General features: G+C 42.6%; 2 protein-coding genes across 8 annotated transcripts in view; one reads left to right on the top strand and one right to left on the bottom strand.

Moving 5' to 3' along the window:
- Positions 1 to 20,165, top strand: part of fam13b (family with sequence similarity 13 member B) — an 80,675-nt gene extending 60,510 nt beyond the window's left edge. For 3 of the 6 annotated variants that reach the window (XM_085468790.1, XM_085468807.1, XM_085468782.1), the window contains 16 exons: positions 5,314 to 5,409; positions 5,750 to 5,897; positions 8,234 to 8,331; positions 9,067 to 9,118; positions 9,499 to 9,619; positions 10,083 to 10,154; positions 10,733 to 11,006; positions 11,275 to 11,416; positions 11,688 to 11,769; positions 12,433 to 12,627; positions 13,247 to 13,461; positions 14,359 to 14,442; positions 14,544 to 14,639; positions 14,734 to 15,104; positions 15,768 to 15,869; positions 16,649 to 20,165. In XM_085468790.1, the coding sequence (XP_085324916.1) occupies positions 5,314 to 5,409; positions 5,750 to 5,897; positions 8,234 to 8,331; positions 9,067 to 9,118; positions 9,499 to 9,619; positions 10,083 to 10,154; positions 10,733 to 11,006; positions 11,275 to 11,416; positions 11,688 to 11,769; positions 12,433 to 12,627; positions 13,247 to 13,461; positions 14,359 to 14,442; positions 14,544 to 14,639; positions 14,734 to 15,104; positions 15,768 to 15,869; positions 16,649 to 16,772 (2,272 nt within the window). In that variant the 3' untranslated portion in view covers positions 16,773 to 20,165. The remainder of the gene's footprint in view (positions 1 to 5,313; positions 5,410 to 5,749; positions 5,898 to 8,233; positions 8,332 to 9,066; positions 9,119 to 9,498; positions 9,620 to 10,082; positions 10,155 to 10,732; positions 11,007 to 11,274; positions 11,417 to 11,687; positions 11,770 to 12,432; positions 12,628 to 13,246; positions 13,462 to 14,358; positions 14,443 to 14,543; positions 14,640 to 14,733; positions 15,105 to 15,767; positions 15,870 to 16,648) is intronic. The other 3 variants (XM_085468799.1, XM_085468815.1, XM_085468823.1) reach the window with 3 other exon arrangements.
- Positions 1,068 to 4,393, bottom strand: LOC146716836 (zinc finger CCHC domain-containing protein 12-like). 2 transcript variants are annotated; one of them, XM_085468841.1, is made up of 3 exons: positions 4,108 to 4,393; positions 3,907 to 3,992; positions 1,068 to 3,700 (listed from the first exon to the last, which is right to left on the bottom strand). In XM_085468841.1, exon 3 carries the CDS (start codon positions 2,809 to 2,811, stop codon positions 1,150 to 1,152), a length of 1,662 nt encoding a protein of 553 aa, XP_085324967.1. In that variant the 5' UTR covers positions 2,812 to 3,700; positions 3,907 to 3,992; positions 4,108 to 4,393; the 3' UTR covers positions 1,068 to 1,149. The 2 variants fall into 2 exon arrangements, with proteins under 2 accessions (XP_085324967.1, XP_085324960.1); XM_085468834.1 differs by having other exon boundaries at positions 1,068 to 3,992.
- Positions 20,166 to 23,806: the final 3,641 nt, after the last annotated feature.

The following is a 23,806-nucleotide window of genomic DNA, read 5'->3' as shown; positions in this document are numbered from 1 at the left end:
GTTCCCGCAGGTGCTTCCTCACGGCCTCCACATCGTGTGGATGTATTGGTCGGGGTCTGGACTTGAATGGGGTTTCATCACTAAGCTTGATGTGATGTTGCACCTTCTCTGTGTGTCCAAAATCCAATGCATGCTGTGAAAACACTCCAGGCATTGAATTTAGCAACTTTGTGACACGATTTCTCCATTCATCAGGTAGGTCATTTCCAAAGTCGAAACTGATTTCTTCAGGTTGAGAAGAATTTCCTGAGTGGTCTGAAGAGTTTGACATCTTCTCTGTCTGTTCTTTACATATGACTCTGGTCACAGCATTAATGTCAGCTAGCACACGGCCTGACGGGACAGCAATGTCGTGATCGGTTTCATTTTTTACTACAACCGGCAGCTTACAAGGCCGCTTGGCTGGCAGGTTGACAAGACCAGTTAACACAAGCAAACCACTGGGCAAGGGAAAATCTGATGACGATTCGACAACTGCACATTTCTCATTAATGGAGTTGGGAATGTACACCGAAGCTTCTAAAACTGCCGTCTGCCCTGCCGCCACCACAGCTTGCTCTTTACCCGTTAACTTTGCACACCCAAGGCTGCAATTGCTAGCGGCTTTTCGACGTACTCCAAGGATTTTGAGGAGCGCTCTGAAACCATGGGGGACGGGCTGAAAGTTCGCACTGGACTCATGGAAGTCAGCATAAAGGGCATCTAAGGTATTTGTACCTATCAAGATCTGTTCTCGCGCCTCGGCTCGCAGAGGGGGGATAACTAATGCTAGGGTATTAACACTAATATCCGAACCCACAAAGTTCTTGAGAAAGGTGATTGAGAGTTCTACATAACCTAGGTAAGGGACGGATTGGCCGTTTGCACACTCTACATCCAGGAGATCGCCCAACGGGTTTATAGGCAAGTCTGAGAGATGCTTCTCATAAAAACTCTGAGGCACGGTTGTCACTTGTGACCCTGTATCAAGAAGGCAGTTCGTTTCTCTGCCAGCGATAATGACAGTAGCAGAAGTTTTGGTTCCGACCAAACCCTTTGGAAGGTGTATAGACGGCGCTTTTGACTGAACTTCCCTTGAAAAGGCACGTTGAGGCTTGGGACGAGAATTGTCTCCGGCAGCCCCCACTTGTCCCACACTGGAGGCTGGGATTAGTTTAAAGGCGGCTCATCACTGGCCCTAGTTGATGCTTCCCAACTAGATTGCCTTTCTCTCAGCTGTTTTCGCTTCGTGACCACTAAGGATGGATTTGGTTCGTTTTCACATGATGAGGCAATATGACCGTCCTCACCACAGTGAAAGCAATACCAAGGACGCGGCTTTGCATTGGCTTTTGTAAAGTTCTGTGCGGTCGAAGCCTTCCTTTTCGTGGGGTAGACTTCGACTTTGGCATTAACTGTGTGGCACTCTGACTTTGAGTGCTTGGGCTGATTTTGCTTTTGGCTTTCTATTTTCCAACTGTTAAGTTGTGCACTCAATTCAGCAATTTGTTTCTTTAACACATTGAGGTCAGACTCACAGCTACTTGCTGTTTGTACATTTGACATGGCCCGGTGCTTTGGATTGCTAGGGCCAGGTTTGCTCTGACCAAGATGTTGTCTCATACGACGGACTTTTGAGGCTTGCTTGTCCTCTTCCGTGCGTAGAAGCAAGAGTAGCTCAGAGAACGAAGGTGGGCTCTCTTTTCTTTGTCCTAGCTGGAGGTCGCTGATGAGACTGTCCTCCCAACAGCCACGAAGGAATTGCTTTAACAATTGCTTGTCAAAATCCGACACATTGACACCTCCTCGTCGCATTGCTTTGGTCAAACAGACATGTAACCTTTGCAAATAGGCTGATGGTCTTTCTCCTTCATTCTGAAGTGTGTTCATGAATCGCGCATAGAGCTCATCGCCATCTTCGACGGCTCCAAACGCAGAATCGAGTACTCTCAGGTACTCAGGGGGTCTAGCATTTGGACCTAAATGCTTAGTGACGTCTGTGGCAGGCGACAGAAGACTGTCAAGGATCCTCTGTGTGCAGTTCAAGTCAGAAACGGCTGGATCACTCATGAGGACTTCAACACTTGTGCGCCAGGCGTCGTAATCAGCTTCACTGTTAGGGCGAGGAATGCGCCCAGAGAAAGCTCTAATCCTACTCGGCATAGGCGAGTGTGAAGAAACTTCACTACTGCGCACCACATGTTCAACTACCACCCGCCGGACATTGGGCGGGTTAAGCTCAAGTGTGGGATGGAACTGGGTCGGTGGGTCAGGATCGATCAGGTTTTGATTTAAGGTTGGAATCGAATCCGTAGACTGTGAAAAATCAGCAGCAGGTTGACTGGGGGAATGGTCACCCTGTGCATGCAAACTTGTCTCGCCTCTGTCAACAGGGGGAGAAACTGTAGGCTGAGGAGATAGGGGGGGCACGTTTAAGTTAGCCAGTCCCTCTTTGAGCATGTTTTCTAGTGAATGGCCACTAAGATTGGCCATTTCAGACAGTTGTCTCATGTATGCTCTTGTGACATTCCTCGCATTCGCTGCATACGCCTCAGTTAAACTCCTAATTTCAAACGTGACTTCAGGCTGAGCAGAGCTTTGAATAGTCTGCGGCAAAAGAGGATTCAAAGTATCCATTGCACTGGCATGATTGAACTCAGCTATCATCTGCCTGTGAAACTCAGAATGCGGATCATCTATACGGATGTGGCGGTTAACTGAACCGTGTTTCCCCAGGTAAATAGCTACTTCTTCATCGAGGTCGCTGTTAGTAAGCCCTTTTATGATTACTGCGTTTGGGAGTTTAATTGCCTCTTTAAGTACTACGTCCATTTTGTCAAACTAGGTTTTGATTGTTTCTTATCGTTGTAATACTTAATAAGATGAGTCTCATGCAGTTTCACAATAACTCCTGGCTGCTGGCTCGCCAACTTGTAACACTAATGTGCGTGTCTCAAATACTCCCAGATCAAAACAAGAGTATGTCACCCAAATTTGACACCAAAGAGCTCAAAGATTTGGACCAGTAGGTTCGGCTACGTACAGGAGAGGCGAACTGAATGAGACTCAGACAACCGCGAGTTTTGAAAAATAGCCGGAATTGTATTTTTCTTTTCAATTAGAAATAACAGGACATTATGACAAACACACAAAACACTTACAATTGAAATTATTCCCTTTCGGTACCGGTACTCTCTCAATAATACCTTTTGGCAAAATCACAGTGACCACTCGATGAAAACAAAAAAAAAAAAAGAAATCTTACCTGGGTGCACCCTTTCTAGAGGTACAGTTCACATCTAACAATGAACCACAATGTCAATCATCAGCATATAAATGTTAACACTTATTTGCATTTTCACAGACTTCGTTTACAAATAGCAACAGTTAATCAGCTGGAGGGTTATTTCCGACCGCTCACACTCACTTTTGTCCACATTCATGGAATGTACAGAGTCCGTAAAACGTGTCCTTAAAACAACCCGCCCGTGAGTCCAGGGGGATGTGTGTGAAAAAGGGGGACTACGAGTACAAAATGGCGCGGTGTGTCTCTGGTTTGTTGCATCTGGCCTACCACACTCTGATGTGCAGGACAGAACAAAGTCATTTGGTCCTTCAACGGGGTTGGCTCGCCATCAATTTCAGGATCCGTTGGAATGCACCAGGAAGATACAAACCAAAGAAACAAAAAAACAAAACCAAACAAAAGGAAAAACCTGACCTGTCAACGACAGTGTCATGGGACATATTGAGTTCCTCATAAAAATCACAATTCACACATTCACTTCAACTGCTGGGTTTCAGTAAATTGAACAAAGTTTCCTACAGAACATTCCTAAACAATTATCATTAAACACTGGAACATTTTACTTGCAAGGCATTCATGAAACACAGATAAATAATGAACAAGTAAAACACTTTGCTCACCGATCTCAGAATTAGAAAGACGGAGCAGCGCGAGATGGCGCACGACCGATGAAATGGCGTCGTCTCTAACTCCCGACCTTTCTCGACTAAGCAATGTAAAAAGAACCAACTAATTACTCGTCTTATCAATATACATACAGTAAAACAATCTTTCGTAAACGGCGAGTGCTAGCTCTCCGTCTATATTACTCTTTTTCATACCTCGTCTCAGTAAATCGCTGTGTCTCGTTTCCTCACTAGCTTGCTCATGGAAAGTTCGCGAGCGGAAGAGAGAAAAGAAAAATCTGTGTCCTCCTAGGCAGGGGCGGCAGGCGGAGCCTGTACCACGTTTCAGCAGCTCATTGGCCTAGAGTAGCACGTGTCTAAACCAGAACAGTTAACTCCTTAACTGCTGCACCTATGGTTTATTCATTACAAATGAAGTGTGCTGCTTAGATTAATGATTCTTTTATTCTGGTGTATTCTAGTTAAGCCATACTCAAATATGGGTTACAATTGGCTTAATAAGGACTTGTTAAATAGCTCAGAAGGGGGAAAAAAGCACTGAGTGAAAATGATGAATATTATTCACTCTTAAACTTCAATAAATGTCTCTTATATGTACCTAATTACTATATAAAGATGAACATATAAATGCCATTTATCTGTTAATTGATCAGCAGAGGTTCCAGACACAGAGGTAGTGCTAAAAACAAACATCTTAATTAAATCTGGAAAAACAGCCCTCTAACCTCGTCAGTGTAACTGAACTAAGGATGTCATGTTGATGTCAACAGTTTTAGGCATTATGTGAGCGTTTTTAAAGCATGTATACTAATCACTAAAAAAAAACATGTTTAACTGAAGGATTAAAAAAATAGTGATGGTAGTGCTGTAATGTTGGGTAGTTGTTACTCTGCAAATCAGTTTTTATCTTTTTAGGTTTTTGATACATCGTGTCCTACTGCAGTTCAGAAATAAATACATACACAAGCCTAAATAGTGCGCATGGTTCTGGCAGGTGGACGACAGATGGAACTTATCGGTCTCCAGCTTTGACTATTTGCAACATGGTTGAAGTATTTTCGTTTTGGTTATCAAAACAGTTGTTGACGTCACAGACTTTTTCTCTGCTCGATAGAAGTCAGAGAAACATGCCCAGCATCTTGGGTGTTTGGATTATTGCTGTGGCTCGTTTTATGTGGATACTTCAGGTGGATAATGTTATTTTCAGGTTATCTATTTTTGTTTTTCTGTGGAGTTGTTGCACTGAATGAACAGGAAAAAAACATGGTCACTGGATCTCATGCAAATTAGTTATGTAAACCTTGGAAACTCTGCTTATCCTCTTTAAAGGTAGTCTGAACTCTTTGGACAGTGGTTAGTGTTAAACATCATTTTAACTTGTATTTCTGCTTTGTTTCCCAGTATTATTCAGCGGACCATCAGGGCTGCAGTGGAGCAGCACTTCTTTGATCTGAAAAACTCCATCGACCAAGACCTCAGCAGGTACGACAGCCAGGGGTGAGAGTGCAACACAGGCAGACCTGAAACCACAAAGTTTCTATGCACGCATGAATTAAATGTCTGTTGCACTTTGTAGTTGCACCTGTTGGTACAAACATGATTGCTCAGTGTTTTAAAGTGGCATCAGATGACTCTAAAGAAGCATTTCCAAGATAGCAAATCTCATGTACAAAGGCACAAAGCCAGCCAGATGGTTCACGTTACAGATAAACACATTTAGAGGTTACTTTAGCATTATGCTACTTTGCATAGCATTCCCCTGGATACAAGTTATGAATTTATATTTAAATAAGGGTACTTTCATTGCTTTATTAATCTTTCCATTGTGATATGTTAGGGAGAGTCCCAGTGAGCCTGCAGACCAGGGCTGTGATGGAGACGAGGAGCAACAAACTGACCCTGAAGACAGTGCCTGCGACACAGAAGGGGGAACCCCACTCACACAGCCTGAGCAGCACATCCAACAAAATCAGCGAGAAGCGCAGGTCAGTGGGGGGACGTCATGACGTGATAACCAGAAAGGGAATCTTTGTTTTAGTTGCGCGCGCTGCCTGTTACTGTAACATTGGCCGAACAGCAGCTCCCCTGTGTTCAAACAGAAAGTGACATCAGATGATAAGACACAAAAGAAAATCGTAGCAAGCTGCTGTGTGGGCTCAGAGCATGCTTCCCATAGCTAACCTCCTTCCCATCTCAGTGTGTCGCTTCATTCCAAGGCGAAATGTGTTTGATATTATCAGCACAGGCCCATCTTTGTTCTGCTCTGATCGCTACAATAGCTGGAAATTTACTGGGAAAGCGAGAAACAAGAGGGTTGTTTAACAAATGCAAACACGCAGACACATTTAGTCATAACTAAATGTTAATAAGGTCATTTTGTACTTGGAAAAAGTGCTGAGTAGCTTCTTTCTCAAGGTTTGGCGAACACATTTGCCACTTTTTATACCTATCATATGCCAGGATGCTATATTAAAAAACAAGGAGCTACTTTCAAGGGCTTTGGAAATTCTTGACCTTGCTTTCTTCACATTTTGGTAAGAATAGATACGAACTGATAAAATTATTATCCAGATGATGATGCTTTGAGATGCATTATCTGTTTAACACATTCTGAAGAGTAGTAATGTTTCTCTTTATTTTCAATATCCAGTTTTAGGCAGACATACACGGCACATATTCTTTGTATTCCTGTGCACATCACATACATTTTTATTGAAGCTGTCTCATTGGAAATCAAAACCCTGTTACTAGTGCCCCCCATTCAGCCTTACTGGCTTTTATCCCAAGAACCATGTTAGCTTCCAGAGGGGTGAGGAGGAGACAACATGGTAGGCAGGGAGATGAGAGCCACGGCTGGAGGAGAAGCTGTCACAGAAACAATAATCTTGATCCAAGTCCTTAAATAGATCAGCCAAGAGCCAAAGAATGACAGCTGCTCCACTGTACTACATCATCACAGACATGCATGTATTTACACTGGTTTTATGTTTAAAAAGTTGTATAGTTGTGCCATGTGCTATTAACAATGAGTTCAATATGTGTATGTCCACATAACATACACGCTGTGAAATGTCTTCTCATTTATGATGAGGACTTTTGTGTTCCTACAGAGTCGTCTGTATAGGTTCTCAGTCATTCAGGTGATGCTAGTCTTAGAAACTTGAGGGGGGGAAACAGAAGGTATCTGGACATCTTTAAGCTTGTGAAGACATTTCATTCTCATCCAAAACTCCCAAACTCTCTTTCAACGATGCCAATGTTCACATTCTGGACTGAAAAGACAGATGGCTTGAAAGAGGAGTAAATGAAAAAGATCTATGAACAGAAATGGTAGCTTTTTCTTCCTTTTCCTGTAGCGCCTACTCAGCTTGACTTGACTCTACTTGGTTTCAGTCATTTTCCATTACAATTGATTACCAACTTATGTGCATGAGGTTGTTATAGCAACGTCCTGTGACATCTTCTGTATCTGACACAAAAATGCATGTCGCTCTCGTGACTCATCGAGTGATGCCACTGACTAGCCAATCGGTGGCATGCGGTCTGTTAATGTCACGTTTTCGCCTCAGACTGCTCGGAAGCTGAGTAGGTACTAAAGAAGTGGTACCCATTATTACCAGCTAGTGGAAAACCCTAAAAAACGTATTTAGCTGAGCCAAAAGCCAACCTGCCTTGAGAACCCTTCCCAGGTTTTTCAAATCTCACTCACAACTTACCTCAGATGTGAGTCAGTAGGTCACATGATAGGGTGGGGCAAGGTTTCACAGTAGTTTCACCCTTAACTTCCCTGATGGTATTAAGCCACACCTTTTTTCCCACCTTGGCTCGTGACAATGCACATGATGTGATTAATACTGGGTCAACGACTCTCCAAACCACCTCCAAAGAGAACAACCCCCATGTTAAATACGTGGGACTCTCCACCTTTTGTTTTCAGGACTGAAAAGCCTCACAAACTTCAAGAAGTCCAGTAACTTTTTCAAGGTTTACAGAGTTGTTGAAGATGAGCAGAGGCATTTTTAACCTCTAATTTTTAAGGAGCATTAAATTCTTAACTATTTAAGGTGAAAGAGCTTTATTTAATGCATTTATGATTACCTCACTGTATTCTGGGTATTTTGTGAACATTTGATCTGTTGGAGTGCTACATCTCTGTGTTGTCTCATTAACTGAGGAAGTGAAGCATTACAGTGTTTTACTTATTTCTGTTAGACTCCAGTGTGTAGCTCAGTTTGTGTTCTTGCCCATTCCTGTCTCTTGCTCTGCTTATTCCTGTTTAAGTTAAACAGAACATCTTGCTGTCCTGTCTTTTTTCCTCCAGAATTCACTGGACTCTGTCCCCACCCTGGAGGAGAGCTCAGGAATGGACCTGGATGCAGAGTCTGTCACCGATGCAAAGAACAACTTAAACACTGCCAGGTGAGCTGTTTACTTCACAAACACCAGCTGCCTGGATTTACCCTCAGAGTTTAGTTTCGATGCAAAGCAAACGAGAGGCAGCAGTGTTGCCGTGCTGATCAGACACTTGCCTTCTGCAAATTGCTTTGACACGCTGTTTCAACCAGAGCTCACATTTTATGCTGCATCTGAAACGCATCTTTATCTCAGTCTCTCTCACTCCCAACACTTATTCACTTTTGCTTCCTTCTTGTGTATCTTTACATGTCATATGATGATATTACACCCCCAGCTTGTTGTTAACAGCTGTAGTGAGTACACCGCCATCAATGTGGCATGCAGTGTTAAAACTGACAAATGCTGCTTCACACCTATTTATTTAAAACAGGCAAAATACTGACTACACAAAGCACTGATTTTGGTTACAGCTTTGTGAGTTTTTTTCCTCGTCGAATTATTCGTGCAGCGGAAAGATTTCTTTGTTGTGTGACTGTGGTGTGACTCTTCGTCAGCTGTTATCCAGGCAAGGTTTCAGGAAGACTAAATATGGTGAGAGTGATATGATTGGACAGCTTTTATAAAAGTACACTTATCCAGATGAGTCTGTACAGGGGTACCATATTAGTACTTCTTGTTATTGGACCAAAGAGTACTGAAAACGTACATCCCCTGGTGGAGTGTTAATGTGTTTATCTCCTTTATGGTTTAATTTTGAGTGTTTATCTAATTTTATTTCATTCTAATCTTCATTTTCAGGCAGGACAATCAGCCTCTTGTGACGATGGAGCACACTGTCACCATAAGCTGTGTAAGTGACAGGATGTGGAAATGTACACCTTTCATAGACTGTATATAAACAATGGCTACAGCCATGGTTATGTCATCCACTGGCTTGGACCTTCACAGTAAAGCTTTTAAGTATCTGTTAAGGCCTTAATTACACGGGCCTACAGAGCAGTCAGTGACCCCATGGAAACCAGCAGATGCTGGGGGAAAATGTTTATTCCCTGATTTGTTGGCAAGTGGTTGCTGGAAGTTGCTAGGTGAAATTGGTTACAAAGGTGCTGGTCTGAAAAACACCTTAGGCCAACATTCCTTCAAACACTTGCAAATTTACCTTCAGTTATTTGGTCCATTTTCCTTATTTCTTTTATCTCTTATTGATTTTATTTTTTTTTACTCCTCCAGGACTCCAGTTCATGTTGCTGTGATCACAACGCCAACACCAGCCAGCCCAACAGGAACCACCTGTCACCATGCCAACCAGACTCCTCCCACCTCCAGCTTTTTCCCAACAACCAATGGGAAGGTGAGTTCCATCATATCCTGGGAATTCCAGCTTGCTCAGTGCAGCATAAATATTCATAGAAAATTAAAGTGGCATTGGAGAAGTTATGCAGAGGAACAGACTTTTAAAACTTTAAATTAATTTATTTTATCTAATAAAAGTGACATAATGGGAAAAGTTAATTTCATTTAGATTGTTGTATGAATTACTCTTACTTAAATATAAAAATTATGGAATATTTTTACTCTAAGCTTAAATATGTCGCTGAGATCTCAATTCAAACCTGCTCAGTTGGATAAATTCTCTCATATAAGTGATGAAAAACTGACGTTGGTGGCATTTGTTTGCAATTAAACACAACACACATTGGATGAATGCTGGTGAGTGAAGTTATGAATGACCTCACTGCTCCTCTTCTGTGCTATCTCTCTCCCTGTCCCTCTTCCTCCTCGTCCTTCTACTTCTCCTCCGTCCATCCAAACAGCGTCACCCCCCTCCCATCTCCACCTCCCTCCCATCAACTTCTCATTGATGCATCTGCAAAAGGAAGGCCAAGGTAAGTCATTTCATAAGCGCCCATTCACCAGTCTACCCCTCCCTCCTTTCACTCGTCCTTGTTATTGTTTTTAATGGTGGTCACGGGTGACAACAATAAAAGAAACTATATTAAAATATAATTAAAATAGCCTCGGCTTTTCAAATGTGCGCGTGGTGACGCTGATCGTGATAAATCCTTCCCTGTAACATTCTTCCCTCCATCAGATTTCATGAGATAGCAGGCGAACTTGTTTTTTCTTTCTTCACTCTTCCCTCTTACTTTTTTAATTTACACTTTGATTCTGCTGCTCTTATTGGTCACGACCCCTCCTACACTCTCTCTTCCTCCTCGATTCAACTTGGCAGCATAGCACTGACTGTAAATACACCGGTAATCAGGCTTAGCGTGAGTCAGCAGGTATGGAAGTAAACAAAATAAAATGTTGCTGTACATATCTGTCCATCATGATATGTATAACACCTCTCTCTCTCTCATGCACTTGCTAGAGAGGGATTAATCATCTGGCCTCTCCCTTCCTTCTTGTCCTCTTTTTACTTGGCTTGATTCCTCTCTTTATTTCTTTCCGTCCTCTCCAGACCCCGTCCCAGCTTTTAAATCCTGGCAGGATGACAACGAGAGCGGAGAGGCACAGCTCTCCCCGCTGGCCGGTCGCATGGTTCCTCTCCCTCCGCTCCCCCTGGAGGAGGGTGGTGAAGAGGAACAGGGAGAGGGAGGGCAGGATGACTCCCCTTCCTCTTCCCGCTCCCACCCTCACCTGCTGGCACGGCGCTTTCTTGATTTTGGTGTGCACGGTGCCCAGAGATTTCTCCAGCAGGATCTGGACGCCACTTCACCCACCAAAGTACATAGGTATGATGTGTAGCTTATTCACTGTAAGACTGGTGTTTTGGGAGGGTTTAATGGTTATAATGACACCCACAAATCGTTATCTTTGGTCTGAGACCCGAAGGTTTTTTTTGGGTTGTTTTTCTTTTTTGGTAGTTCTGTCATGCTGGGGGGGGTCGCTGTGGCTCAGGGGCTAGAGTGTGTGTGAAAGTGGCTTGTAGTAAAAAGCCCTTTAAGGGCTGAGCTGGAGTCAAAAAGAGCCATCAAGTACCAGTCTACTATTTATCCTCAGGCCCAGGCGAGCATCGTTTGGTTCCAAAGAGGCGATGAGAGGAGGAGATTCGGTGATGCACCAGCTCACCAAAAAGCTTCAGCATCTGAAGAAGAAAATCAAACAGTTTGAAGAGCAGTTTGAGAAGGAGAGAAACTACAAGGTAAAATCAGAACTTTAGTGGTTTTTTAGGTAGTAATTTAAAAAAAAGAAGAAGAAAAAAACTGCAGGAGCCAGTCAGTTATTGCTTTCTTCAGGCTGTTATAGCAAACAGTCATCTTCCTCTGCATCAGAAACACCAACACATTGTTTAATTGCTTACACTGTCACACATTCTGAAAATGTAATTTTGTATTTGTGTCTTAGCTGTTGTTGATGTTTTCGGTGAAATGCCAACTCTTGGTCTCTGTGTGTCCCCCCTCTTCTCTCTGCAGCCTTCTCATGCAGATAAGGCAGCTAACCCCAAGGTCCTCAAATGGATGACTGACTTGACCAAGATCCGCAGGCAGATTAAAGGTACAACTACGTTTTGCTGTCGGCATGCATTCATGTGTGCTTGACGGGGTTAGAGTGTCTGTATGCCATCCTGTTCTGTGCTGGACATTTTGACCCCACTTTCAACCTTTGACCTTTTGTGACAACATGGCATGTATGCTGGTCTGACAGACATAACGCAGACATGCACGTGCTCAGGGTCAACGTGGCTCTCACATGCGTGGCTCCCACCCTACAGTGTGCTGGTGCGTCCTTGTGAACCCACATTCATTACCTGCAGGGTGAGTTCAGTCAGGTGAAGCAGCGGAAAACACACAAAGGAAGTATTTGAAAATATTTGGTCAGAAATCCCAAACTGTGGTTGCAGAAGCTTTTGGTTTGGCTGCCAGTCAGCATGTCCAAAATCAGATATTAAAATATAAAATGTATAGAAATTCTTTTCTGCCGGCGGATGTTTCTCCTCCCGTTGTTTCACCACACTGAACGAACCCTGCAGGACGCCCGTCCACCTCCTTCCTGTGAGGTGCCGGCTCTCCTTTATGGAGTAACGCAGCGGCCAAAACATTTGTCACTGTTTCAAATCAAAACTGAAATCAATAATGTGAGAATCCGCTCTTCACTTTCCTCCTTCCTCCTACTGCCCAACGACCCATTGATTGATTGATTGACTGATCGGCCAACCAGGACGCCAGCACCACCTTTTGCCCAGAAGCACGTTGAGGCACCAGGCTTTGATCCATTCACACAGATGCCACCATGCTCCCTCCTCCCCTTCCTCCTCCTCCTCCTCCTCCTCTATCTGCTCACCTCCCCATCACATACTCACCCCCCCGCTCCACCCCTACTCAGGCCTACTCAGCTCTAGACCGTTTCACCTCAGTAAGTACAAACCCCTCAGTAAGTAGACATCTCAAACACTACTGACAGTCACAGCGAGGCGGCTTTGTGAGAGCATCTTGCTTCCTTGTTTCGGTGTCTGCTGAAACAGCTTGTTGGCATGGGATAATTAATGGAGAGGTGGTGAGAAGTGTGAAGCATCATGATGAAATTACACATTTATGGTTCTGATTTCAAAATACAAAACAAGCTCTCTTTTTTGCCAGACATTTTGGGTCTCTGACATGTTAAAAATGTTGGCAAACTGCAAAAAAACATGTCTAACTGCTGGTATCAGTTCTTTAAACAAGAATGCTGCGGTGCTGAAGGTGCAGAAGTGTTTCACCTTTACAGCCATCAGGGCCTTTTGAATTTAGTGATTTTACTGTCTGGAAAAAGTTTGCTCTCTGTCTTTGGCTTTGTATGTTGTGTGGTGGTGTGTTTGTGTGTTGTCACACTGTCTTCTTTCTCCTTATTTCTGATGGGTTAATTGTAATCGTGACGGATAAATTCCTGCATGCCTTAACTGACTTTCTCTGTTTTCTACGTCTCTCCCTCTCTCTCTATCCCTGCCCTTATTTCTTTCCTCTCTCCTCAACCTCATGTGTTCATCCTTCCCCAGATGCCAAACACCGTGCAGAGACCGAGCTCGGCCCTCAGACTCGGCCCCGCAGCAACACCTTGCCCAAGAGCTTTGGATCCACACTGGATCACAGTGCTCATGACGCAGCAGGGGAGCTCAAAGGCCCGCGGCCTACAAGGGAGGAAACACTGGAGCTGATCCAATGCAGAGTCAAAGACAAGAGGGAGGAGGACGGCTGGCCGGATGATATCAAGGTAAGGACCAGATATTTTCCAGCAGAGCCACTGCACTTATCCAGGGCTCCAGCAACAGGACAAATAAAAAGGATGTGGATCAGATATATAGTTGTCAAGATGGGGAAAAAGAACAGAATATAACCTATAGAGTTTTTTGGGGTTTATGAAATCCTTTAGAAAAGGTCTGGTGTAGGTTTACATACCTAGCAGAACTAAACATGTCCAGTTTTATTGACAAAAACGTTATTTTTACATTTCAATTCATGCTTTTAAGTTCTACAGGAAGAGAAGAAATCTTTTTGATGGACATGCACAAAATTTATAGACTACAACTTACAAACTGCTGGTATATTGTTTGACTATAACTTTAAGGGTAATTTAAATAGTTTGATTGTGAACTTCTCCCATCACCAGTTTAAATACTAGTTAGTTAAATGTATTACTTTTGTTTTATTAACATACAATGGCAGTTACCTGCTGGTTCAGAGGTGTTGCAAGGCCATCAGCCACTAACAGGGCTCTGCACTGCGACAGGAAGTTACAAGCAAGTAAACAAGCAAGATGGAAAGTAAGCAGTGACGACACAAGATTCTGCAGCACTTTGATGCAGAAAATTAGCAAATGTATGAAAGCTGTTTCAGAATAAACTGACCCACAAGCGCGCGGCAGCTCACCTCAGCTCGGTGATGTGCAAGCACATTGTGCTCGGGCATGTGGACGCGGGCCTGTGCTCTGATTGTGAGGCCCTACATTTCAGCAAAAAATTCTTATGTTTTTAACTACACGTACATTATTTCTACGTCTCTGTGTTTTAAACTAGTTGATCTTTTTTTCCCCTTCCTCACATTTAATGACTAGTAATATTAAAACCAGGAAAGACACTGTTGAGTGTTAAATATCTGTGCATCTCTGTAGAAGATGACAAAAGAGCAATTAACCTGTGAGAAGACTGTCCTGCAGAAGAATCTGCTGCACTACGAAGGGCTGCACGGTCGACCGGTACGTTCAAAAACCTAAATTCTGCAAAGATTTGTCTTTGCCTTAAAAAGCAAAAAAGAAACCCCTTCTAACCAGGTCTGTCGCTGCACCTGTCCTTCTAGGTGACCAGAGAGGAGCGGCTGGTAGTGAAACCTCTGTACGACCGCTACAGGCTGGTCAAACAGATGCTCACCAGAGTCAGCATTACACCTGTTGCAGTAAGTTCACAATCTCCACCAGAGACACAAAGTTAGCAGCACTCATGGAGCAGACAACGGATCAACTGCATCTACCTTCCTTTCCCTCCTCTAGGTATCTCCATCTAGTAAGAGGCGGAGTAAAACCCTGCAGCCAATCATTGAGGGTGAAACTGCTCACTTTTGGGAGGAAATTAAAGAGGAAGAGGAGGAGGAGCAAGAGCAGAAAAGTGGAGGAGAAGAGGAGAGGGATGAGGAGGAAGAAGAAGAGGAGGAGGAGGAGGAAGAGGGAGAGAGCAGCGGTGGTGAGATGCAGAGCCCCGAGGTTATCATGGCCATCGACCCAATGACCTCGAGTGACGGGCCCGTGAGCAGCCAGAACCAGTCTGACCGACAGAGCGACTGTTCAATGAGAGAAAAGATGGAGGAGGGATCGGGGAGGCTGGCGCTCGACCTGCGTCTGTCCAGCTCGAACGCCTCATCCATGTGAGAGCAAAACACACGCAGACGCATTCATAGACACGCATTCATGCGACATTAGGGCCTAAAAACTGATGTGTTGTTACGCTGAAATTTTAGAAATACTGAATTTGGGTGATATTGTGAATTTGAATACATATTTGTTGCAAATGTAAAGGTCTACAGTTGTTCCTCTCAGTGTAGCTGCAAGTTCACTGAGCCTCTGCCTTCATCTCAAAGACAGGAGAAGTGTAGCCTGCTGTGTTCATTACTAAACCCTGGAGAGGAAATGTTCACGTATCCTTCTGCTTTGCAAACTGTGCAGATACAAGCAGGAAGTGTGACACAGTTTTCACACAGGTTTCAGCAGCTGAGGTGTAATCTGTTTAACGTGTCACAGGATAATGCCTGGCATTAACATACATAGACTCACACCTCTGATCAGCTCAGGTTCCTGAGTCCAACTGTGATGTGTTTCTTATAGGTTGTGACTCCTGTTTAGGTCACTTCCTGCTCACACTGGTCACCTTCTCTCTCTGAATTCAAGTTTTAATTTCTGGTTTATAAGCTAAGTGATTATTAGTGTTAAAGAGAGCAAATGTTGCTGAGAATAAAGCTGTTCTCATGTCTCCACACCACTGTAGTGTTACGTGTGGTTACAGCATCCTCTTCTATCCCATCATCCTCCAGGCCAGAGCTGCTGGAACAGCTGTGGAAGGCCAGAGCAGAGAAGAAGAAACTGAGGAAGACCATCAGAGAGTTTGAAGAAGATTTCTATCAGCATAATGGAAGGTAGGTGGGACACACGTTTATTTAAGGAATGAAGTCCAGCTACATCACATGTGTTCAATGATTTCAGCTTTGTCTTTTTAAACTCAGCAGAGATTGTTTATTCACTGAATCAGGACAACCTTTATGTAGGATGTATACATTTGTGACGGACTCCCTTTTCTGTATTCCATGCAGCTCTTTTCTGGTCTCTCACAGCTTCTCTATTGTGAAAAAATAAATACCACACCTTCTGACAGGCAAGTCTTTGTGTTAGAGCTTTGTCTGTCTGGATAGATCAGCGAAAAACAGTCTCAGCCTGTGTGTGGCAGGTAATTTGGCCAAGCTGTGAAAATGAAAGCCAGGCGGGGTGTGAGAACCATATAGCGAGGCAAAAAAAGTTTTTTTACCTTCATGATATGTTCGAGATGTCACATCCTCTCACTGTCGGTACAGTGATCCACTGACTAGAAAGAGCAGAAGTTTCTCCGAGATCGGTTTTTAGTCAAGAAAAATATCCTTATTGAAGCTCCACCTGCTTGGCAATAAACACACTGCATTTCCTGCCAAAACAAATTAGCTGAAGTGAAGGAGCAGCTGGATCAGGTTCACCATGCTCAGCAGTAACTTAACAGGTCCGACATGGCTGAAAGCGACCAGCAAACTGAACGGCAGGGAAATTCAACTAATAAAAAGTCTGCGTTTCAGATGGAAGCTGCAAAAGTGCTGAGAGCTGAAAAATAAAAACATAAAACCTCACAACAGAAACCTCACAACTCTGTCTGCTCTCGTTCCCCTTTTAGAAATGTTCAGAAGGAGGACCGGGTGCCGATGCTGGAGGCGTACAGAGAGTACAAGAGGATCAAGGCCAAACTCCGCCTGCTGGAGGTCCTCATCAGCAAGCAAGATTCCTCCAAATCCATCTAGACCCCTTCCTCAAATATCCGCTATCCCCGCACACATCAGCTGTCATCACTGCAGCGACGCTACGCCCAGGACGTCTAGCCTGTCATCACGCCTGGAGAGTTTAACAAAGACTGCAGCCAACAGTCCAACACACAACAAATGACCTCCTGTTGGTACCCTGCAGCCACATCATGGGGAAATTAAGTCAGCTCTGACTGCTTTTATTAAAAAGTAAAAAAATAAAAAATAAAAGTGCCACCGAAATCGTAAATACGACATATGGTGTAGCTAAGCTACAAATAGCCTCACAAAAATTAAAATGGTACAGAAACACCCAAAATATTCACAAAGAGAAACACATAACTGACTCTGCCACATATCAAACAGAAGAATATTTTAGGGCGGCTTCAAGTGTCATTTCCTCAAATTAAAAAATGGAATGACATCTCAAATGTTTTTTTTAACTTGTTAGTGATCCAATCTGCCAAATGCCTGCAAGTGTGTGAGGACAAACACTGGAAAAGTAAAGCCGTCATTTAATGTGTGGCCAAACCGAGGTGCTTTGCCAAATATCTGAAACCTAGGTTTTAGTTGAGCATTTTAAAGTTAAATGTGCGTTCTTACAACTTTTTCCCCCTGATGTGAATGCAGCACGGCCGCTGGTCAAACTTAAAGCAACTTCCATCATCCATCCCCGCTGCCTCAGTCTGCATATCATCTGAAAACAAACAGCAGTTTAAATAAAAAAGACAAAGAGAAACTAATCACTGTGTGTATCATCATCATCATCATCATCATCATCTCACCAATTTGACTCAAGACTCTGCACTCGTCTCTCACCTCCTGGTTTTCTGACCAGGAAGAAAAAGGCAAAAGCATTTTGACTTTTTGATTTCAAGAACATTACTGTTGTCGTCGATCTTTGCGTTTCTGAGGAATCTCATCGGACAGCTCGAGGACTGGCATTTTAGACACTCTTCACTCAACACACTTTGGATTCATCTGGAACGTCTCGCACTGCGCTTCAACCTCTTTCACTTGTCATTTTAATAATAGTCTAACATCCTTACATCCTGGATGCCTCACCTTCTGACTGATTTTAAATATTCATCCACAAGATTTCAAAGCCGCTTTGTTTTAAAAAGATGATGTACACCGTACAAGATTTATTCCAACAAAAGTATTAATTCTTTTCGTTATTTTCTATTCTTAGGCGTTTTCTTCTACTTTTTGTTTGCATTGATGTGGGAGCATCTTGCAAAAAGAAAAAAAGAAATGCTGCTTTAAGTCTTTCGACAGTTCCCAAGGCCTCATTAAACAGAAGATGCTCACAGGAAACAGCTGTGACTTGGCTCCTTGTGTTTCATCCGTCTCCTGTTCAGTTTGCCACATTGTAGTTCCTGAGTTATGGGTGATAAATAGGTCTGTGTTGTTTTTCATCTGAGAATCCAAAAGCATGTTGGCAGCGGGCATTAGTAGTCTTGTGACTAATCTGGAGGTTTTAATTGAAATTTGAAGCTGAGCAGATCATTTGTATGTTAGCATGATGTCCTCAATACTGAGAGAGCTGAGGGTGTTTTTAACGAGTGAACGGTCTTTAGGTGTGCCTCTGACCTCCGGTCTGCAGTTTGATTTCCTGCTGGCAGGTCAAAGTAGGGCAGGTGAGGGGAACAAAGTCTGATTTGAGCTCTTCTTTTATTGTTTCCAGTAAGAGTCGAGGCGTCACAGCGTGCTTTAAAGTGTGGGACAAAAGTTTCCGACAGTCACTGAATTTTGGTTTTAAGCTGCGAGCTCGTCAGTCAGCTGTTTGTCGTTTTTCTTCAATCTGCACTTGCATGTTTTAGGCGCACAGGACAAAGCTGACGCACAATTCTCTGCCTGGTTCAGAGGAGGCTGCAAGTCTGTCTGTCGGTGGGCATTCAAAGCTATGAATGAGGTGAACCTTTTGTGTTGTGTGAAGATTATTAGGAGTGTGAGAAGTTGGGACAGTTGAAGTTAAAAAGTTTGATGTAAAAAGATGTTATTTGCACAGCATTCACAGAATGCAGCCCTTTTGTGTTTTATAATTTTTTTTCCATTTGTATTTCTAGAAATGAAGCACTACTTCTATACAGAAATTATACTGTACATTTAATAAAAAAAAAAAAAAGAAATACCCGAAGGAATGAATGTCAAAAGAAATGTTTAAATTATTTCAAACATTAAGTTTGGCCCCCTTTGGTTTATTATTGTTTGTGATGCCCTGAGAATGTGTTTTTTATTATTATTATTAATATTATGAATACTGCTTGTAGTATCATAACCATTATTTTGTGTGGTAACGACAATAATAATCCTTTTGTATGTACTCACTAACTGTAAAACCAGCTGTAGACGTTAGTCTGGCACTGTGGCGAGACGCACATGAACCTGCTCTGTTTTCTGAATTACTTTGTTGCTCTGTGTAATATAAGCTAATATAGAAGCTGTACTGTAGTGAGCTTGCATGGCAAACAAGAACATAATCATATGAAAAAAAAGTCAAATTGTTTCCATTATTTGTGCCATGAAGAAGCAGCAATAATATGTTTGTGTTCTCTTTAACACAAAAAAGCATTGTGGGTTTGATCCCGAGTGAACATTTGAGGTACGATGTTTTCGGGGTTGGACAGTGTGTTTTTACCTCTGCGTCACGCCGGCACTGCTGAAATCCAACGTATCAATAAGTCTGTGAAACTAGCAGGGATTGAAAAGCCAATGACAGATGTATCATCTGAAAACATTCCAGTTTTTATCGTCATCAAAAAAGTGAAGAAAAGCGATCCACCGTCAATATCTGAAGGGCTTTTATTTCTGTCGACTTGTTTTTCATTGTGCCTGTAGCAGAGTGGTAAAATTCACAAATGTAAATGTATTCTGTCGGTGTACAGTATGCTTCATCTCACACTTACCCATCTGACGTGCATGGTTGTTTTACACACCAGGAATTCAGAGCAAAACTCCTCTTCAAAGACGTCTCCTAGGTCCTCCTGGAGATACTTTAGAGATTGGACACATTTTTACTAACTGATTATTTAAAGTGATTTAAATAAAAGTTGTCCAGAAGTTCGTTTAAAAGACAGAAATTATGTTTTTCCTTTAACTACAAACAGTCTGAAGTCAAGAAGAAAACCTCAGGACATCCTTGAGATGGGATTTTGCTATAAATTCCTTCAGTCGAGATTTCAGGAGGGATGTGGCATCAGACGCTCCCTCCCATTTCCTCCAGTCGACCTACACGTGACGCGTTTTAACGCATTAATATATCGTATGCATCTGTAACTGTTTTCTTACTTTGTGAATGCTTTTTCAGTTGTTCCTTCATTGACGAAAATGAGAAAATACAATCAGTAACAAACATTTACACATGAAAATAAAATTTACAAGCTTGCCACACCACTTCTCCCGACTGTTTTATTTTTTAAATGAAATATACTGGGACCAGGATGTCCCCTGCAAACTTGCCCTGAATATTAAATAACTTATGTCCATTTTTAACAAACAAATCCTTAAGATGACTCATTTACCACTTTTAGCATTAAAACCCATCCAGGTTACAGACTGGTTTTGTACTAGGTTAAATTAGAATTTAACCAGCTCTGCAGCCATTTTTCATCAATCTATGCTAATTTTTTAAATTACTTTAATAAGTATTTAATTTGTCTTATTATCACGCAAATATGATTTATAGCGTAAACAGATGCATAGACATAATGTCACTTGTCTCTGATAATTTTTCTTCTTCAACATTATGTGTGATGTTCTCCAATTGCAGGCTGTAGTTCCCATAAAAGTAGTTCTATGCTCTATACATCTACAAATGGATAGCGTAGTAGTAAGACCACGCTCCTTTGGAGCAGGAGTTGCAAGTTCGATTCCCACCCGTTCCATTCTATATACAGTAAGGGAATCTTATAACCGTAGACCTATGAAATCTTCAATACCCAACATCCACAGTTGATGGCAAAACAACTAATAGCTCTGTGTTCGTTTGGAAGAAGGGACTGCTCCCACTGCTAGAGACTGACGAGGTACAAAACACATGCTACGGCAAGGGGGAGCCAGGACGCCAGGTCAGGGGGAGAGATCATCACCCCCACCCGAGATTGGGTACCAATTAAACAAAGAATTACATTTGTTGAGCTCAGGCATCAAAGGTACATTTTTTATTTCAAAATGTCAGTGATAATATTAGTGTTTTCTCAAAACATCAAATAGATGCGAGTAAACTAGTAATCTGATTACTGAAAAATCTGACCAACCCTTTATCACAGAAACCTTTTAACCTGATTAGGTGAACTACAAATTAGTAATCAGTGACCTCTAGTGGAAGCTAGAGAACACATATGCTGCACAAATACACTCTTCCTTCCCTTTTTCCTGCAAACTACAAGTCAAACATACCAGTTAAGATAAGTTATATACCGCCCTTTGTTCTAATTTTGTTGAGACGTCTCACACAGTCAACCATTATTGTTTTTAAAACATATTTTAAAAGTACAACAAGTTGTGTCCTCCAAGTTTCACAGCCTATGAGATCCCACAACTCGCATCTATTTGAGAAAACACTAATATTATCACTGACATTTTGAAATAAAAAATGTACCTTTGATGCCTGAGCTCAACAAATGTAATTCGTTGCTTAATTATTTGATTTATACATAACAGCGTTATAACATTAAGTGACATTTAATATAATTTTCAATATTTTTAAGCTTAAATTGTCCTCCAATTGTAAAAAAAAAATCCATCCTACCTGGAAAAACATCCTACCCAATGTTTCTGCGCAGACGCGGCGCATGCGCACAACACCAACGCCAAATTAACTTCTTTTTCTCTCACCCATTCTTTATGGTTAGGTTTAGTCTCAAGTCACCGTCAAACTATAATACGGGTAGGACGTTTTGTCAGAGTAGGATGGTTTCTCAGAACACCGCCATTAGCGCTAGCTTAGCAGGTTTGGCTTACAAACTACTAAAACGAGTACTTAACGAGTCTGTTAATTTATTCCAGTATGCAACAATACGGCGCCTCTCTGCATCCCACCTGGTGTGGTCATTTAAAGTTAAAAGCATGGTAGAGAAGGAAACAAGTGACGGGAACGAAAATTAATTCAAACTCACCTCCCGCTAGGCTCTTCTTGCGGCACACACGTTTCCTGATAAATCCTTTTTCTTAATTATATTATTATTAAAATAGTTCAATGGCTAACTGTTAATAGCAACTGCTACATTCGGCACCGTAGCTAATTAGGCTCGTTGCACCTGTCAACAAAACCAAGACCACGCCCACATGGACCCTTTTCTTTTTTCATCCGAACTCATTCAACTGCTTTTAAAACGCACACCTTTAAAAGAAATTAAGACATTAAGAATGTCTTTTCTCCTTAAAGGTTTGCTTCTTTATAAAAGGAAATAATTTCCCTTAAAATAGATCATGGTTTTGTTTTATATGCTGCTTTGTCAAGAGGAAGATGGCATCATGCAAAGAGCACAAAGAGATGTAATGATGGAGACATAGAGAAGGCCAGAAGGAGCTGCACAGTCTTTGTGGATTAGACAAAATCATATAATATTCAATTCAATAAAACTTTATTGATCCTGAAGGTTGACCCCGAAGGAAAGGAAGGAGGGTATCTGCATGAAGTGATGGTGCTTTTTACTTTAGTGCGAACAACTCATGAATTTCAAAGCTGTTCTAACAGTCCAACACTGGTCTCTCAATCTCCCGTTGGAGAGCCGTGAGCTTTCTATGATGTTATCCAAACTTACGTTCTGTGATGTTGTCGTTCTTTTTGCTCAAAGAGCAGGTTCTGAGAACTCACGACCGCAGTGCACTTCCCCAAGATGTGATTGAATTTGCGCTCAAAGGTGTTGTTCGAGCTAGCCCCTCCAGATGTAATCCAGTTTTTCACTCGGAGGTCTTGTTCTGAGTGTTCACGGCAGCCGTGCGTTCTCCAAGATCTTCTCCGTGCTGCACTCAATGAGCCCATTTTGAGAAACTCACGCCTCTCCCATCATTTCAATCCCAGCGGGCAGCCTTGTGGGGGTTTGAACAGCCGGTTCCGCTTCCTTAATTCCTTAATAAGTCAGGGCCAAGCCAGCTCCGATCCGCCAGAACCCTGTTACCATGGTTCCGAATAGGTAGATATCTTCAGCAGTCAGGCTCACCCGAGCCCAGACTTCTCGTTGAGAAGGGGTGTCAATTGCATTCAGAGACCAGTTGATCAAATCCATAATTCTCTTTTAGGTTTTAGAGAACAGACTGTGAGAGACTGTTCAGGGAAAAGTAATACAAAAAACACGAGACTAGACAAGGACATAAGAGGCTAAGCAGGGAAGCTAAGGGAGAGGAGAAAAGTGCGACCGCCTTCGTCAAGAGCAAGAGCAGACAGGTAATAGGTTGCAAATAGAGGATCTTAGAAAGCCCGGAGTGGCAGAGAATATGAGAGCGTGGTGCAGGAGATTTAAGAAGACAATGAGATAGTGGCGAGTAGTGACAGACGGGTTCAAGGTTGGGGTGGGATCATGGAATCTCCCTGGCCTATGAGTTTTGCAGATGGCAACTGCAACCTGTTGTGAGAGTAGAGAGCCTGGAGAGGTGGGGGGAGCCAGCAGAAGAAGGTTGAGCGATTTGGAGACAAACTTAGTGATGCAAGGCTGGAATGTTTGGACACGTGCAGAGGTGGGAAAGTGGATATATTGGACTAAGGATGTTAAACATGGAGCTGCCAGGAAGGAGGAAGTTCTCCGAAAAGATTCTGTTAGTGAAGGAGGTGTGCAGAGGGTTGGTGTGACAGACAGGACACCATCAACTGTGGCAATAAATGTTATGCATTTGGGCTGATTAGAAACCACCACTGTGCACTTGCTCACTCAATACCAGCTGCTTACTACTTTTCCATAGAAGGCAAAGTCCACTTCATACAAAACATCCTTAAATTTCCACACAGAGTCAGTTTTAAGCTCCTCTTGCACATTAGCTCAGCTTCATTTCATGAACACATTGAACAGTTAACAAACTCACAACAGCAGCCG

The sequence above is a fragment of the Copadichromis virginalis genome, linkage group LG2, assembly GCF_057382275.1.
Source record: "Copadichromis virginalis isolate Kocher_CV1m ecotype Utaka linkage group LG2, C_Virginalis_male_GT1.1, whole genome shotgun sequence".
NCBI lineage: Eukaryota > Metazoa > Chordata > Actinopteri > Cichliformes > Cichlidae > Copadichromis > Copadichromis virginalis.
Note: the sequence above shows the minus strand (reverse complement) of the source record. Positions and strands in the feature narration are given on the sequence as shown.

Coding starts and splice junctions, on each gene's coding strand:
- LOC146716836 (XM_085468834.1), bottom strand. CDS start 2,811: ATGGACGTAGTACTTAAAGAGGCAATTAAACTCCCAAACGCAGTAATC.